Below are 17,917 nucleotides of genomic sequence, written 5' to 3'. Positions count from 1 at the left end.
CGTTAGAAGCGAGTCATGAATTGGACATTACACACAGCTTGGCATGTAGCCATTGGTAAGGTCTCTTGCAATTGCTCACTTCTGTCTCTCACACACAGGCCCAGTGGTGTCACCAGGGAGGTGAGCCCCTGGGTCGGCCCTGGCAGAGTGGTGATGTGGTGGGCTGTATGGTTGACATGGGAGAATGCACCATGATGGTCACTCTCAATGGAGAGGTGCTTTTGAACGACCGCGGATCAGAGCTGGCTGCCAAGGACTTTGACATCAACCAGGGTTTGTTAATTTGGTCAATCTCTTCTACCTCATAAACACCATTTTGATGTGTTGACCTGATGGTTTTCCCTCCTCCCCCTGTTCCTGTTGTTGCTAGGCTTCCTCCCTGTGTGTAGTCTCGGGGTGAACCAGAAGGCCAGGCTGAATCTGGGCCGTGACGTGGCCTCGCTGTGTTACTTCACAGTGTGCGGCCTACTGGAAGGTTATAAGCCATTTGCTGTCAACATGGCCAGAGACCCAGCCCTGTGGATGAGCTGGAGACAACCACAGTTCATCCCTGTACAGACAGACCATGATAGCATACAGGTTAGTCACCACACATCCACAAGCCAACCTGACCTGAACCAGGGGGGTATACTACAAAGCAGGATCATTGAGTTAGCCGGCTAACTTTGGTAAACCAGAAACAACTGAACAACCAGAAATAACTATTGATTTGATTAGGGCTGACCCCATTTAGTCGACTGGTCGATTGTTTGGTCGATAGGCTGTTGGTCGACCTAGGTTTTTTTGTTGTTGAGCAGTCTAAAATATATGTTTTTTTTATGGCACATGAGACACCTCTCTTATTCACGCCTGTCTCAATGGACTAATGCATTTTGGAGGCCATGGAGATGGCACACCAGTATCACCAGTAGTACAGTTCACATCATTTCTAATCTACAATGTTTGTTTGTTTACAGTCATTTCTGTTAATGGATTCAATATATTTATTATTACAGTCTTTTACCGTTGTCATTGTCGGAGTGGATTCGTTGTTTGCGGACTGCACAAACTAGGCTACACTTGTGAGGAACACGTTTTGGTTTATTTCATTCAATTTAGGAGTTTAGGCTGTTTGTAGCAGTCCTGTCAATGTTGAGTAAGGACGTTCACCTGATTATACATAGAAGTAGATCTAGGCTACCAGGCCTGCGTGCAAATGTAGCCTACAAATGTGCCCATTTAAGGATCTGATAGTATTTCTGATTGTCCTAACTCAGTAAATTATGTCTGTTTTTACATCCATTGAGAATGACAATAGTTCCTCAATGTAGCCTATTTAAAAAATCTTTCCAGCTCTCTTTCGATAACCACTCAGTGTGAAAGGAGGGGAAAAAATGTAATGCTCTGATCCGGTGGAAACTTCATAAAATAGGCCTACCTGATTACTATTTAAACCTTGCGCAAATAGCCTACAGCTGTGTCTGTCTGGAGCTCACTGGAAGAGAAACTCTTGAGGGCACAGAATATTTTATACAATGTTGCAAGTTTGCTAGCATGAGCTTCAGGCCTGACCAAAGTTAATAGTTGATAAAATGTTTCAAGTTCTGTGCAGACAGTCCATGCGTAGCCAATGTGATTCATAGCAGGATAATTTCAACCTGTAGAATGCAATGTTTTTATTTGTTGGCTTTATGTAGGCTATTTTTACAAAGATGGCAATAGAAGTTACTTTTAGAATTTTGATTAACCACATGATAATGATGTTGAGATACGAAGACTATTATAAATTAAATGAAACTGTTCCACAAAAATGTGCATATAAAAGTCATAACTGGTACGCAGATCGGTAGAAATGGTAAGATAAATTGGCACTCCAAATGGAAAAGGTTGCCGTCCCCTGGTGTCGCTTATTAGGAGCATAACAGCAGGAGCGTAACAGCAGAATCTGCAAAAGCCAGCAGCAGTGGGAGGAACAGGTTTTTTTTCTTCTGGTTAGGCTATCTTGATCTCTGTCTCCCTCGAGTCATTTGTGTGTCTTAATTATTTAATCACAGTGTGCTTAAAGCATCAGACTTGCTCAGTAGCCTACAATAGTTGATTTTATTAAAACACATAGGGTGTGTCTATATAGGGAAAAATGCGCGTTTAAACATTTTGACCAATCGATTGGTCGAAAGAACAGATGACTCTAGGTCAACAAAGATTTTTGGGGGTTGGGGACAGCCCTAGATTTGATTCCTACTGACTAAAGTTAAACTTAAATACTGTATGTGTTTGGTTTTTCAGTCAATTAGACCTTGCCCATTTCAAGCTCATCTTTCTAAAAAATTGAAAGTTATTTCAGAATATTTATTCAAGTCATTGATCTTGCTTTGTAGTATACCCCTCAGTACTGTACGGGTCAATCTCTCGACTACAAGCATGTACAAGGTAGTTTAATCTTACCATTATATTTAGTAGCACAGGTCTAGTTGTAGAAATGTGCATATAATTCTATAAGTTGTCTTGTTTTACAAGGTGACAAGAATCACTGGGTCCACTGAGAGCCCACCGTGCCTAAAGGTAACACAGAGGTCATTGGGGCCCCAGAGTTGTGGCAGTGACATGGGGTTCTACAGACTCAGTATGCCTATAGAGTGTGCTGAGGCCTTCTCCAGACCAGTAGGTGCTACTCTACCTATCAGCAGCAGTGTCTCCACAGCCAGGAAAGACCTGCAGGAGTTTGAGGTGGACTCTGACTTTGAGATGCTGCTGAAATCAGCTCATGTTTACACTGGCTCCAGGGATGAGCTTAACCACAAGGACTACAGCCATGATAAAACATCCAAACTCAAACAACGGTAGGGAGACCAGGCTATGACAAACAATACATATACTGTATAATGGTTTCGGAACATTTTCAGAGGGAAAAATGCTCGCATTTCATGGTGTTGATATGCATTTTTTTATAAAAGTCAATCTGTGTATGTGTGCACCTAGGTTCATGTTGAAGAAACCCAAACCAGAGTTGAACAAAAGCCACTCATCTGCCCGTCTACTGCAGGAGGTTCATGCTGACAAAGACGACTATGACCATCTGGCCCAGTCCACTACGGTAATACTCTTCAACTATTTTTACCCATTTCAGACTGAATATGTGGTATATTACCTGTACAAAAATATAAGGCAATGTTTTAATGATTCCCTTTCAAACAGCCCCTTATGAACCACTTTCTTGCAGGTATACCCCTTTAATAATAATAACTTTATTTGTGTAGCGCTTTTCAATACAGGCAACAAAGTGATTCACATCATAAAATAATACAATAAAATTAAAAATACTAACAAAGAAACAAAAACAAAAGGAGAAAAAAAGATATGTAATTAAAATCATACATTGAAATCAAGCATCTTCATAAAAGTGTCTTCAGCAGGGAGATAAAAAGAGGCACTGAATCTGCAAGCCTGATCTCCTCTGGCAGACCATTTCAAAGTCTAGGGGCCCTAATGGAAAATGACAGGTCTCCTTTAGTTTTCACACAGGCCTAGAGGTGTCACCAGGTTGGTGAGCCCCTGGGTTGGCCCTGGCATAGTGGTGAAGTGGTGGGCTGTATGGTTGACATGAGAGAATGTATCATGTCATGGTTAACAGTGCCCTGCCAGAGGATCTCACGCTGTGTCCTGGCTCGTAGGGAGATAACAGATCTGAGATATAGGATGGAGCTAAACCAAGCCTAGCCTTAAATGTGATTAATACCATTTTAAAATCTATTCTAAAAGTGACTGGTAGTATAGAGGAGCTAAAATATGTGTGATATGGTTAAATGACCTAGTGCCTGTTAAAAGCCGAGCAGCAGCGTTTTGAACTAATTGTAGACGTTGGAGTGAGTTTTGACTGAGACAGGTATACAAAGAGTTACAGTAATCCTGGCGTGAGGAAATCAGTGACTGAGTGACTTTTATACATATCAGTGGGTAACTGGCAAATTGGGAGGGGTGGGGGGTGTTGTTAAACCATGGAGTCTGTTTGCATTTGAAATTAGGGAGGAGGAAATCAGTGACTGAGTGACTTTTATACATATCAGTGGGTAACTGGCAAATTGGGAGGGGTGGGGGGTGTTGTTAAACCAGAGAGTCTGTTTGCATTTGAAATTAGGGAGGTGTTAAACAATGAACGTGTTAATGAATTTACCTGCAGAAAGCAGAGAACCATTCACACAGCCCCGATAGCTGTATTTTGGTAACCGGGCCTGTGAAAATGCAGGAATCAAGACTAGGTCTTTAGGTGGGTATTATTTTTCCATGTTTTGTACCCCCTACCGCTTTCAGATGTAAAGGTAAAAAGAAGCAGGCATGGTAAAATAGTTTGATTTTTGTCTGTGTATGAAAGGGGTAAAGATAGCAAAGTCAATTGAGGGCATTTGTTAAAGAAAATCAGTAACTCCCTGTAATCTTCCACAGTACTATTACTCAGTGAGGGTGTTACCTGGTCAGGACCCTTCCACTGTCTGGGTGGGCTGGGTCACCTCTGACTTCCACCAGCACCAGCTGACCTTTGACCTGGAAAAGATCCGCACAGTGACCGTCACCCTCGGAGATGACATGGGCAAGGTCCATGAGAGGTCGGTTCAATAAGGGACAAAGCAACATCATTTTGTGTCTACATTTTCTCTAGACATGTTTTGTTCATAATGTTTAAAAAGTGTTTTACAATCACTGTATTATTATTACAATAATGCTTTCAGACTAAAGTTAGATTTTGACATTCCCACCTTGTATTTCTGTATGTCAGTGTGAAACGTAGTAACTGCTACATGGTGTGTGCCGGAGAGAGCACAGGCCTGGGGCAGAGCAGGAGGAGTGCAGGCCTGGCCATAGGCTGTCTGATAGACACCACCACTGGACTGCTAACATTCAGCTCCAACGGCATGGAGCTGGGGACCTTCTTTCAGGTAAAGTCAACTGTTAAAGGTAACTAACAATGTTGCAAAGACAATGTTGCTGTGACAAGGAGAAGAAGGCTCCCAAAGCAAATACATATTAGTCATTAGTATTTAATGTGAATTTGTGTTTTGTCAATAGGTTGATTTATAAAGAGAAGTCCCTACCAGTTGGGATATGATAGAATGTGTCTCTGAGCTATTCTTATTAACTGACCAAACTGCTATCAACCAGGTGGAGCCCAGCACTAGGCTGTTTCCTGCAGTCTTTGCCAAGGCCAACAGCTCCAATGTGTTCCAGTTTGAGCTAGGGCGCGTAAAGGTAACCTAAATGCTTTATTCATTGGTCACACTGTGATGACTCTGTTTGTCCAATTTCAAATGTGTTGTTTACAATACTATACAATCCCCAATGCATGTCCATACTGTTTAAAAATATATATTACCATAATGGCACTGCTACCGCATCCACAGGGTTACTTAACATTGTCATGAATGAAAAACCTTGTGTTATTCTCTGTTCAGAACATGCTGCCCCTGTCAGCGGGTCTGTTCAGGAGCCAGAGGAGGAATGCTATGCCCCAGTGTCCCCCCAGGCTGCAGGTGCAGGTGCTGTCGCCCATCCTTTGGACCCGTGTACCAGACCACACCCTGAGGGTGCAGGCTGCCCACCCTGATGACCGTCTCGGCTGGCGGGTCCAGTGCTTAGAGCCCCTGCAGGTCATGACCCTGCTCATCCCAGAGGAGAACAGGTCAGAGGTCAAAGGTCATATTTACTAATGCCTCAGAGCTTTCCAGGAGGAATGTATTGAGTCAGGAATGAATTTACTGTCAAAGCAAAGACACATTGTAACATTGCACTTAAAAAGAAACAAAGTTGCACACTCTAAATATGCTCCCAACATTTTAATGGGTACACCTGAGCTTTTTTTACATTGCATTTAGGTCATGCTATTTATCTCTCCCCCTGTAGGTGTGTGGACATCCTGGAACTCTCTGAGTTAGGTGACCTTCTGTCTTTCCATCACCACACCCTGCTCCTCTACTCTGCCCTCTGTGCTCTGGGCAATACTCGTGTGGGCCACGCCCTCTGCAGCCACCTGGACCAATCACAGCTCCTCTATGCCATTCAGAGCCCCCGCCTCCCCGGGCCGCTCCGCTCTGCCTTCTACCACCTCCTGGGCCAGGTGCACCTCAGCACTCACGCCACGGCCCGCCTCGCTATGAACCACGAGTACATCGTCCCCATGACGGAGCAGACCAGGGCCATCACCCTCTACCCCAGCCCCAGGGCTAGTCGAAGCCCCCAGTGGGTTCCCAGAATGGGCCTCAGCACCTCCCTCAGACCCCGGATGCACTTCACCTCCCCCTGCTTCATCAGAGGAGATGGCATGGGAGTCAATGGTGATACTTGTGGTGATGGTGTGGTTGCAACTGGGGAAGGCATTCATATAGACAGCCCAGAGATCCCACTGGAACTTCTGAAGGACCTGACAGGGAAGATGCTGACTGAGGCTGTGTGGGCTGTGGGGCAGGATGTGAGGGATCCTGAAGGGGGCAGCATTGAGCTGCTGCTGGTGCCCCTATTTCGGCTGTTCCACACCCTGCTGGTGATGGGGTTGTTTGGGGACGAGGACCTAGGGAAGGTGCTGACACTGATCGAGCCTGGAGTCTTCTCCCGACCTGCAGATTGTTCCCAAGAGGAGGAGCAGGAGCAGGAAGAGGAAGACCAGGAGGATGAAAATGTGCCAGATAGTGATAGGGAAAGTGTGATGGAGAGGGAGGGGGACAAAAGGAGGAAAATTCCAAAGCTTCCAACAAAAGGACTGCTTCAGATGAAGCTACCAGAAGCTGTCAAACTTGAGGTACACTTTAGGAAGAAATACCTTGATTTTGGATCTGATGTTTTCCTTTGTGGTACATGATCTGTCTTCTTTGTCAATAGAAAAATTGAATGACTTGACATGAGTTCCCGTCCCTCTCTGTCCAGATCTGCCACCTGTTCCAATACCTGTGTGACTGTCAGGTGCGTCACAGGGTGGAGGCGGTGGTGGCCTTCTCAGACACTTTCGTGGGGTACCTGCAGGAGAACCAGCGCTTCCGCTACAACGAGGTGATACAGGCTCTCCACATGTCTGCTGCCCTCACCGCCCGCAAGACCAAGGAGTTCCGCTCCCCGCCACAAGAACAGGTCAGGGGTCAGAGAGGAGACTGCTGAGGGAAATGTACACAGCTGGTCTAAGTGGCTAGGATTATTGGAGGGATGAAATAACTTGAATACAAAATAGACACTGAGAGAGACTTTTTGTTCAAATCAAATCACATTTTATTTGTCACATGCGCCGAATACCGTGAAATGATTACTTACAAGCCCTTAACCAACAATGCAGTTCAAGAAATAGAGTTAAGAAAATATTTACTAAATAAAATAAAATAAAAAGTACCACAATAAAATTACATAAGAATAACGAGGCTATATACAGGGGGTACCGGTACCGAGTCAATGTGTGGAGGTACAGGTTAGTTGAGGTAATTTGTACATGTACGTAGGGGTAAAGTGACTATGCATAGATAATAAACAGTGAGTAGCAGCAGTGTAAAAACAAAGGGGGGGGGGGCTAATGTAAATAGTTGGGGTGGCCATTTGATTAATTGTTCAGCAGCCTTTTAGCTTGGGGGTAGAAGCTGTTAAGTAGCCTTTTGGACCTAGACTTGACGCTCCTGTACCACTTGCCGTGTGGTAGCAGAGAGAACTGTCTATGACTTGGGTGACTAGAGTCTTTGACAATTTTTTGGGGACTTCTTCTGACACCGCCTAGTATAGAGGTCCTGGATGGCAGGAAGCTTGGCCTCAGTGATGTACTGGGCCGTACGCACTACCCTCTGTAGTGCGTTACGGTCGGATGCCGAACAGTTGCCATACCAGGCAGTGATGCAACCGGTCAGGATGCTCTTGATGGTGTAGCTGTAGAACTTTTTGAGGGTCTGAGGACCCATGCCAAATCTTTTCAGTCTCCTGAGAGGGAAAAGGTGTTGTCGTGCCCTCTTCACAACTGTCTTGGTGTGTTTGGACCATGATAGTTTGTTGGTGATGTGGACACCAAGCAACTTAAAACTCTCGACCCACTCCACTACAGCCCCCTCGATGTTAATGGGGGCCTGTTCAGCCCTCCTTTTCCTATAGTCCACGATCAGCTTCTTTGTCTTGCTCACATTGAGGGAGAGGTTGTTTACCAGGCACCACACTGCCAGGTCTCTGACCTCCTCCCTATAGACTGTCTTATTGTTTTTGGTGATCAGGCCTACCACTGTTGTGTCGTCAGCAAACTTAATGATGGTGTTGGAGTTGTGCTTGGCCTCACAGTCATGGGTGAACAGGGAGCACAGGAGGGGACTAAGCACGCACCCCTGAGGGGCTCCAGTGTTGAGGATCAGCATGGCAGGTGTGTTGTTGCCTACCCTTACCACCTGGGGGCGGCCCGTCAGGAAGTCCAGGATCCATTTGCAGAGGGAGTTGTTTAGTCCCAGAGTCCTTAGCTTAGTGATGAGCTTTGTGTGCACTATGGTGTTGAACACTGAGCTGTAGTCAATGAAGAGCGTTCTCACACACAGTAGGTGTTCCTTTTGTCCAGGTAGGAAATGGCAGTGTGGAGTGCTATTGAGATTGCATTATCTGTGGATCTGTTGGGGCGGTATGCGAATTGGAGTGGGTCTAGGGTTTCCGGGATGATGGTGTTGATTTGAACCATGACCAACCTTTTCAGAGCACTTCATGGCTACCGACGTGAGTGCTACAGGGCGGTAGCCATTTAGGCCGTTTACCTTCGCATTCTTGGGCACAGGGACTATGGTGGTCTGCTTGAAACATGTAGGTATTACACACTCGGTCAGGGAGAGGTTGAAAATGTCAGTGAAGACACTTGCCAGTCCTGGTAATCCGTCTGGCCCTGCGGCCTTGTGAATGTTGACCTGTTTAAGGTCTTGCTCACATCGGCTACGGAGAGCGTGATCACACAGTCGTCCAGAAGAGCTGGTGCTCTCATGCAGGGGGGCAGTTGTAGTTCATAGTTGTATCTCTGTCCACAAAGTGTAAAATGATATAATAAGATATTTTTCTTCTGGAGCATTATTGTATCTCCTCTACTCCCATCCACGCAGATCAACATGTTACTGGGCTTCAGAGAGGAGCAGGGGGACTGTCCGTGTCCAGAGGACATCAGAGAGCAGCTGCTGGACTTCCACCAGGACCTCATGACTCACTGTGGTAGGTACCAGATCAATCTAGACTACTGTACTCCTGTCCTCATGACTCACTGTGGTAGGTATCAGATCAATCTAGACTACTGTACTCCTGTCCTCATGACTCACTGTGGTAGGTACCAGATCAATCTAGACTACTGTACTCCTGTCCTCATGACTCACTGTGGTAGGTACCAGATCAATCTAGACTACTGTACTCCTGTCCTCATGACTCACTGTGGTAGGTACCAGATCAATCTAGACTACTGTACTCCTGTCCTCATGACTCACTGTGGTAGGTATCAGATCAATCTAGACTACTGTACTCCTGTCCTCATGACTCACTGTGGTAGGTATCAGATCAATCTAGACTACTGTACTCCTGTCCTCATGACTCACTGTGGTAGGTATCAGATCAATCTAGACTACTGTACTCCTGTCCTCATGACTCACTGTGGTAGGTATCAGATCAATCTAGACTACTGTACTCCTGTCCTCATGACTCACTGTGGTAGGTACCAGATCAATCTAGACTACTGTACTCCTGTCCTCATGACTCACTGTGGTAGGTATCAGATCAATCTAGACTACTGTACTCCTGTCCTCATGACTCACTGTGGTAGGTATCAGATCAATCTAGACTACTGTACTCCTGTCCTCATGACTCACTGTGGTAGGTATCAGATCAATCTAGACTACTGTACTCCTGTCCTCATGACTCACTGTGGTAGGTCATAGAGAATAACCTGAACAGGTGGGGTGTCATACAACAGCGTACGCTTGTGTAAGAGAGCATACAGTTACTAACTTGTCCTACTATGCTTTCTAGAGACTTTGAAAGGGCATGGTATGGTACCTGGAATGGTATCTCCTGGGTTTAAATTTTTTTTTTTACATGTATTTCTCCAATGCCTTATACAATGTTCTGTTGGTTGGCTTACTACAGTGGCAAGAAAAAGTATGTGAACCCTTTGGAATTACCTGGATTTCTGCATAAATTGGTCATAAAATGTGATCTTATCTTCATCTAAGTGACAACAATAGACAAACGCAGTGTGAATAAATGATTAACACACACATTCTTGTATCTTTCTTGTCTATATTGAATACATCATTTAAACTTTCACAGTGTAGGTTGGAAAAAGTATGTGAACCCCTAGGCTGATGACTTCTCCAAAAGCTAATTGGAGTCAGGAGTCAACTAACCTGGAGTCCAATCAATGAGACGAGATTGGAGATGTTGGTTAGAGCTGCCCTGCCTTTTAAAAAACACTCACAAAATGTTTGTTTGTTATTCACAAGAAGCATTGTCTGTTGTGAACCATGCCTTGAAGAAAAGAGATCTCAAAAGACCTAAGATTAAGAATTGTTGACTTGCATAAAGATGGTAATGGTTACAATAGTATATCTAAAAGCCTTGATGTTCATCAGTCCACAGTAAGACAAATTGTCTATAATTGGAGTTCAGCACTGTTGCTACTCTCCCTAGGAGTGGCCGTCCTGCAAAGATGACTGCAAGAGCACAGCGCAGAATGTTAAATGAGGTTAAGAAGAATCCTAGAATGTCAGCTAAAGACTTACATAAATCTCTGGGACATGCTAACACCTCTGTTCACGAGTCTACGATATGTAAAACACCAAGCAAGAATGATGTTCATGGGAGGACACCACGGAAGAAGCCACTGCTGTCCAGAAAAAACATTGCTGCACATTTGAGGTTCGCAAAAAAGCACCTGGATGTTTCACAGCTCTTCTGGCAAAATATTCTGTAGACAGACGAAACTGCAGTTGAGTTGTTTGGAAGGAACACACAACACTATGTGAGGAGAAAAAAAAGGCACAGCACAGCACACAACATCAAAACCTCATCCCCACTGTGAAGTATGGTGGAGGGAGCATCATGGTTTGGGGCTGCTTTGCTGCCTCAGGGCCTGGACAGCTTGCTATCATCGATGGAAAAATGTATTCCCAAGTTCCAAAGTACATTTTGCAGGATAATGTAAGGCTATCTGTCCGGCAATTGAAGCTCAACAGAAGTTGGGTGATGCAACAGGACAATGACAAAAAACAAGGAAGTAAATCAACAACAGTAGGCTTCAACAGAAGAAAATATGCCTTCTGGAGTGGCCCAGTCAGAGTCCTGATCTCAACCCGATTGAGATGCTGTGGCATGACCTCAAAAGACCGGTTCAAGAATTTTGCTGAACTATTTCAGAGGAATGGTCCACAATTCCTTCTGACCGTTGTGCAGGTCTGATCCACAACTACAAAAAATGTTTGGTTCAGGTTATTGCTGCAAAAAGGAGAGTCAACCAGTTATTAAATCCAAGGGTTCACATACTTTTCCCACCCTGCACTGTGAATGTTTACACAGTGTGTTCAATAAAGACATGAAAACGTATAATTGTTTTTTTTAAGTATTTTTTTTAGGGGTGGATCAGCTTAATATTGCGGAAAGATTGTTTCTTCCATCAGTGTAATTATCTGCATCATTTTCAATCCCCCATATATATATTTTTGTAAATATATATATCCATATACGTATACATATGCATACATATACACATATACTCATACCTATATAGTCATACATACTCTTTTTTTAGAATATACCTTTATTATTCCCAGCAAACCCTACCACCCTTCCCCCAATTGGAGTAAACTAATAAACAATAAGACTTGGGCTTCTACCTTCAGTTTGTACAGCTTATACACATTTTACAGACACAATCTGTTTTACAATAGTTATATTTTGTTTGTTTTTAGTCCTTCCTCTGTTTCTGATGTCCATCCAGTTTGATTTCTATTTGTAACTGTGCTATTTCACAACGTTTCTGAACCTATATACATTTTACAGACCCTGTGTGTTTTACGTTGGTTATCTTGTTGTTATTAGTCCCACCCTTCAGCTCCATTCGATCCCTCCCATCTATCTCTTAACATCATCCATTTTGGATTTCTATTTGCCATGTATTTTTCAACTGTGCTGTGATGCTTGACAAAAGTACTGAACCTTTCTATTCTCATAGCTTCTACAGATTGTAAATTAAAAATAAAAATAAAATAAACATTTTTGCAAAAATTATTATTATATTATTGATTGATTGATTGAGTATGGCTTTTCAAATCACCCAGTTTTGCTATCTGCAGAGTTAGTTCTAGGCAAATGTTGCAATTCTTCAGCCATTCCTGGACCTGTGACCAAAAACGAGCTACATATGGACAGTACCAAAATAAATGATCTAATGACTCTGCCTCCTCGCAGCAAAATCTGCAGAGCTGGGAAGATTGTATCCCCCATATATATAACATTCTATTGGTTGCAAGAATTTTGTATAGTAATTTAAATGGAAAGTTCTGAATCCGGCGTTGTTTTGCGTATCAATTCATAAACCACGTGCCATGGAATGGGTATATTGAAAATCTCCTCCCAACTATTTTGCAATTTATATGGCACAGCTGTCAGTTTTTTGGTCCTTAAATGAAATTGGTATATGTTTTTATTCATCACACTTTTTATCACAACGTATAATTGTTTATTTGTTATTAGTTTAAGCGGAGTGTGTTTGTCTATTGTTGTGACTTAGATGAAGATCAGATCAAATTTTATGACAAATCTATGCATAAATCCAGGTAATTCCAAAGGGTTCACATATTGTTTCTTGCCACTCTATGTGCAGGAATTGAAGTTGACCATGACACAGAGGTTGTGGAGGATTCCAATCGCTCCATCAAAGATCGTCTCTTCAGCCTGGTTGGGAGAGTAATCGGCTTGAAGAGGAGATCTGTAGATCCTGAAGAGGAAGACAGAGCACAGAATACCAGTGAGCCAAGCTCCACATTTGGGGGGGGGGGGGGGTGAAGCTTAAGACACAACATTAAGGATGCTTTTTGTATGGTCAAGCTAGAAGTAGGCTACTAACAGTCATCATTGTCTCTCCCCCATAGTGACTCTTCAGCAGCTCATCTCTGACACGGTGGTGCGCTGGGCCCAGGAGTGTGTGATAGAGAACCCAGGTCTGGTCAGGGCCATGTTCTCTCTGCTGCACCGGCAGTACGAGGGCTTGGGGGGCCAGATGGGCACTCCCCTCCACAAGGCCTACACCATCAGCCAGGTGTCAGTGGAGGACACCATGGCCTTGCTGGCCTCTCTGGTGCAGATTCGCTCTCTGCTCCGCGTCCGCATGGGCAAGGAGGAGGAGAGACTCATGATCCGGGGACTGGGGTACGAATGGAGAACTACTGCTAGTTCTCTACTAGCTCTACTCTTGCCTCGCTACTTAAATGCCAAGCTAAACCATGTCTCGATTCATAATACAAACTCTGTTCTGTGGAAATGTTCAAATGTAATTTAATTTACTTCTAAAAATGTGATCGCAACATTGAGCCCAGAAACACATTCATAATATCTGTTCACCAATCTTCAGCCCTGGCACTGAACCCCTCCATTGTTTATTTCCTGTGCAGAGACATAATGAACAACAAGGTGTTCTACCAGCACCCCAACCTGATGAGGGTTCTGGGGATGCACGAGACGGTCATGGAGGTGATGGTGAATGTCCTGGGGGAAGGAGAGACCAAGGTGAGACTGATGTGATATGTATCGAAAATAATGAATGTGTCCATTGTGAGAAAAGTGAATTAACTGCGAGTTGTTCTCTCTGCTTCTTTAGGAGATCACCTTTCCTAAGATGGTGGCCCATTGCTGTCGCTTCCTTTGTTACTTCTGTCGCATCAGTAGGCACAATCAAGGGTCCATGTTCGAGCACCTCAGCTACTTGTTGGATAATAGCAGTGTTGGCCTAGGTGAGCTGTGGAAGACTATATGATTACTATCAACAGTAACTTGAGATGTCATTCTCTCTGTATGTTTCCCAGTGTCAGCAACAGCAAATCAGCAACACTGTAAGCCTTATACTTATTATTATTATTTTTTAATTATCCCAGTGAGGATTTAAATATGTTTAGTGTGATCTCCTTAGCATCTCCGTCAATGCGTGGAGCCACCCCTCTGGATGTGGCAGCTGCCTCTGTCATGGACAACAATGAGCTGGCCCTGGCCCTGAGGGAACCAGACCTGGAAAAAGTGAGAAAGATCTGTTCCTCCTTCTTTATCTCCCTCAATCTTTTTTCTGTCCCTGACTGCATACAGTATGATACCCTCTTAAGTCTGTTCAGCTCTGTCCTTTAACATTCTTCTCTCTCTCTCTGTCCTCTGTGTCTCTGTAGGTGGTGCAGTACTTGGCAGGCTGTGGTCTACAGAGTTGTCGCATGCTGGTGTCTAAAGGCTACCCTGACATTGGTTGGAACCCTGTGGAGGGGGAACGCTACCTGGACTTCCTACGCTTTGCTGTCTTCTGCAACGGTAACCTTTTACAACTGACTATACAGATACTCTAACTGTAGATGTAGTTCATGACTGATAACAGCTAGACGACAGAGTAGAAATTAGGCTAATAATCAGTCGATTCCTGACAGGGGAGAGTGTGGAGGAGAATGCCTACTTGGTGGTGAGGCTGCTGATTCGCCGTCCGGAGTGTTTTGGCCCCGCCCTGCGAGGTGAGGGTGGCGATGGTCTCCTGGCAGCCATGGAGGAAGCTATCAGGATCTCAGAGGACCTGTCTATGGACGGACCCTCCACGACCTACGAGTCCAACAGAACACTGTGAGTTAGAAAGGGAACACTGGAAGAACAAGTCTTTTGCCCTAGTAAACCAGTGACGTTTGGTTTTCCTACTGGTCAGCAAAAAGAAGATAGGCTTCCCCACACACAATTAGAAGACACATTTTATATATATATATATATATATATATATATATATATATATATATATAATTTGACCGTCCCCTCTTCAGCTTGATTCAATAAGGCATCAAGTTATGTCAACTGACTTTTAAACATGAGTAAAATCATTATGTTGCACAGCACAGAGTCATGTAAACACTTCTCTCTCCCCGCCCACACAGGAACGTGCTGCAGGATGAGGAGGATGACATAATCCACATGGGCCACTCCATCATGACCTTCTACTCCGCCCTCATCGACCTGCTGGGCCGCTGTGCCCCGGAGATGCACGTTAGTCTGTTTAACCTCCTGATGGGACCCTGTCAATAGTCCAATAGACTAGTGCTCTAATGTAGGACTCGAAAAAGTTCCCTGGGGCTACATTGATTGTCCATGCAGTGATTGACACTGCAGAATAATCCAAACCTTATGGGTTAACAAGCTTTATTTGTGTCTGTGTCATATGTGTACCTCTGGCAACTGTGTCATTTGTGTCATGTGTCTGTGTCATGTGCTGCACATTACCTGACAGCTAGATCATTTGACGTTGGCTGTTTCTCTAATGTTTTTGAAGACATTGGAATGAATGTCAAAGCTTAAGAATAAAAGACCAATAAAGCTGATCACTTTGACTTGATTATGTTTGTCCAGCTGATCCATGCTGGGAAGGGCGAGGCCATCCGTATCCGGGCCATCCTGAGGTCCCTCATCCCCATCCAGGACCTGGAGGGAGTCATCGGCATCCCCTTCCAAATCCCCTCTCTAGCAAAAGGTCAGTCCTCTGTGAGAAGGCACTATAGTCTTATGTGGTTGTAAACCAAATCTTTGCAGCTTGTACTGTTTACATATATATATATTTTTTTCTTCAGATAAGTTTGTTCTAGTCTCATCCTCCTGCTGGTGCTTTCTCTGTTATATGGTAGCAATTAGCCTGGGGTTAAGTTGGCTCAAGTTTTGAGACGGCTCGCCAAGCATGTATTACAGAACCACCATTTATAATTAGCCAAAATATAATGTGGTGAAATGATTGTCCAAATCTCCTTCTGTGCTTGTCATTTATCCAGATGGCACCGTAGTCGAACCAGACCCATCCACTGTGTTCTGCCCGGACCACAAGGCAGCCATGGTGCTGTTCCTGGACCGTGTGTATGGCATCTGGGACCAGAACTTCCTGCTCCACCTGCTGGAAGTGGGCTTCCTGCCAGACCTGCAGGCTGCGGCCTCGCTGGACACAGTGAGGGAGATATTGACCATACTGACACAGCACCACTGGAATGGTCCACTGTTATGAACCTGAGGGACCTACAGGAATGACCACTGGAGTGATTCACTATAACCCCATTGGAGTGTTCAGCCACTGCACATTGTGGGACAAAGAGTGAGACTATCACATCACAAGGATTTTTCCTGTAATGCAGATGACGTGCACCATTAATACATTCACGAGATTTGAGTTAGGGTTAGTGTTGGAGATCTAGGCTCTGTAGTGTCTACTAACGAACATGGTGGGGCAGTGTTACCTTACCCACTGCATTTTTCCTCACTCACTCACTCACTCATTCACTCCCCCTTCCACTCATTCTTACTAGTCTTCAATGTCCTATCCCTCTCCATTTCTGACTGTCAGACTTTTATGGATCAAACCCTTTTTTCTCTGTCTTTTTTGCCTCCCCTAGGCAAAAACTGCCCCTCTCTTTTTGGTCCTGACACTTCTGTAAACTAAATTTCACCTGGCTGCTCCTCTCCCTGCAGACTGATCTGAGTGCCACAGACATGGCCCTGGCACTGAACAGGTACCTATGTACGGCTGTGCTGCCCCTGCTCACTAAGTGCTCCAGCCTGTTCTCTGGGACAGAGGGCCAGGGGCCGCTGGTGGATGCTCTCCTCCAGGCCGTCTACCGCCTGTCCAGGGCCCTCAGCCTCACCAAGGCCCAGAGAGACGCCATTGAGGACTGCATGCTGGCCATATGCAGGTGGGGGACATGGAGGAACTAATATTATTATAGTCTCTCCACACAGCTCACTTCTCTCCTCTATCACTTGCACACCTTCTCTACCATAGAGGCAGAACAGGAGCAGTTATTTAGAATCAGATGTAATTCAAAGGGAATTGTCGGTGCATATTCTATTTCTGTGTATGTGTTTCTGCTTGTGTCCTCAGTAAGCTCAGGCCGTCCATGATGCAACCTCTACTCCGACGGCTTGTTTTTGATGTGCCCCTTCTGACAAACCACACTAAAATACCACTCAAGGTTAGTTATATAATAGTAGTCACACACATACACAGGCCGTGTAATGTATGTGTCTATTTGGACATATACGACATTTCTGAAGAAATTGACTTTCGCCACTCCCTCCTTCCAGCTGTTGACCAATCACTATGAGCAGAGCTGGAAGTACTATTGTCTGATTGGAGGTTTGGGGCACCTGGGCTCCGCCTCAGAGGAGGAGCTTCACCTCTCCAGGAAGTTGTTCTGGGGAGTGTTCAATGCTCTGTCCAGGAAGGTACAGTTGGACCAACTCCTCAGCCTGTTTCAAAACAACCATTTGATGTTAACAGAAGTAATGGGATGAGTGTAAGCAATAGCCTACAATGGGAGCGCCGAAAAGCCTATTTGAAGGATAAGTCATATTGTAATTGGATCCCTTCATATCTATAAACATCTATTGGATATTGGAGGGGGCATGGGGTTTGTTTTCAGACCAAGTGTTATTGCTACTGCCCACACTAACCCACCCAGTCTATGATTTATATTACGTATGTCTTTTCCTGTGTAGCCCCAAGGCATGTGTTTGTTCATCTCTTTGTCTCCTCTCCTAAACAGCACTATGACGCTGAGCTCTCCAGGCTGGCTCTGCAGTGTCTGGCAGCTGCAGCTGGAGCCCTCCCTCCTGACCACATGGACCCTGGCTGTGTAGCCTGGATGGAGAGACACCCCTCCATGGATGCACAGGGACACTTTGACCCCCAGCCTGTAGACACCTCCAAGTGAGC

The 17,917-nt window shown here is 44.7% G+C and overlaps 1 protein-coding gene across 2 annotated transcripts in view; it reads left to right on the top strand.

The window, feature by feature from the left end:
- The window catches only part of LOC115193688 (ryanodine receptor 2), a 75,760-nt gene that overhangs the window by 19,390 nt on the left and 38,453 nt on the right, over positions 1-17,917 (top strand). For both annotated transcript variants that reach the window (XM_029752597.1, XM_029752596.1), the window contains exons 27-51: positions 99-273; positions 371-579; positions 2,497-2,819; positions 2,959-3,073; positions 4,420-4,580; positions 4,751-4,910; positions 5,134-5,220; positions 5,424-5,650; positions 5,872-6,763; positions 6,889-7,089; positions 9,057-9,162; positions 12,818-12,961; positions 13,086-13,362; positions 13,605-13,719; positions 13,811-13,943; positions 14,120-14,223; positions 14,367-14,502; positions 14,616-14,802; positions 15,105-15,213; positions 15,574-15,694; positions 15,987-16,156; positions 16,675-16,895; positions 17,084-17,174; positions 17,287-17,427; positions 17,748-17,911. In XM_029752597.1, the coding sequence (XP_029608457.1) occupies positions 99-273; positions 371-579; positions 2,497-2,819; positions 2,959-3,073; positions 4,420-4,580; positions 4,751-4,910; positions 5,134-5,220; positions 5,424-5,650; positions 5,872-6,763; positions 6,889-7,089; positions 9,057-9,162; positions 12,818-12,961; positions 13,086-13,362; positions 13,605-13,719; positions 13,811-13,943; positions 14,120-14,223; positions 14,367-14,502; positions 14,616-14,802; positions 15,105-15,213; positions 15,574-15,694; positions 15,987-16,156; positions 16,675-16,895; positions 17,084-17,174; positions 17,287-17,427; positions 17,748-17,911 (4,769 nt within the window). The remainder of the gene's footprint in view (positions 1-98; positions 274-370; positions 580-2,496; positions 2,820-2,958; positions 3,074-4,419; positions 4,581-4,750; positions 4,911-5,133; positions 5,221-5,423; positions 5,651-5,871; positions 6,764-6,888; positions 7,090-9,056; positions 9,163-12,817; positions 12,962-13,085; positions 13,363-13,604; positions 13,720-13,810; positions 13,944-14,119; positions 14,224-14,366; positions 14,503-14,615; positions 14,803-15,104; positions 15,214-15,573; positions 15,695-15,986; positions 16,157-16,674; positions 16,896-17,083; positions 17,175-17,286; positions 17,428-17,747; positions 17,912-17,917) is intronic.

Source organism: Salmo trutta, chromosome 5 (genome assembly GCF_901001165.1).
Source record: "Salmo trutta chromosome 5, fSalTru1.1, whole genome shotgun sequence".
NCBI lineage: Eukaryota > Metazoa > Chordata > Actinopteri > Salmoniformes > Salmonidae > Salmo > Salmo trutta.
Note: the sequence above shows the minus strand (reverse complement) of the source record. Positions and strands in the feature narration are given on the sequence as shown.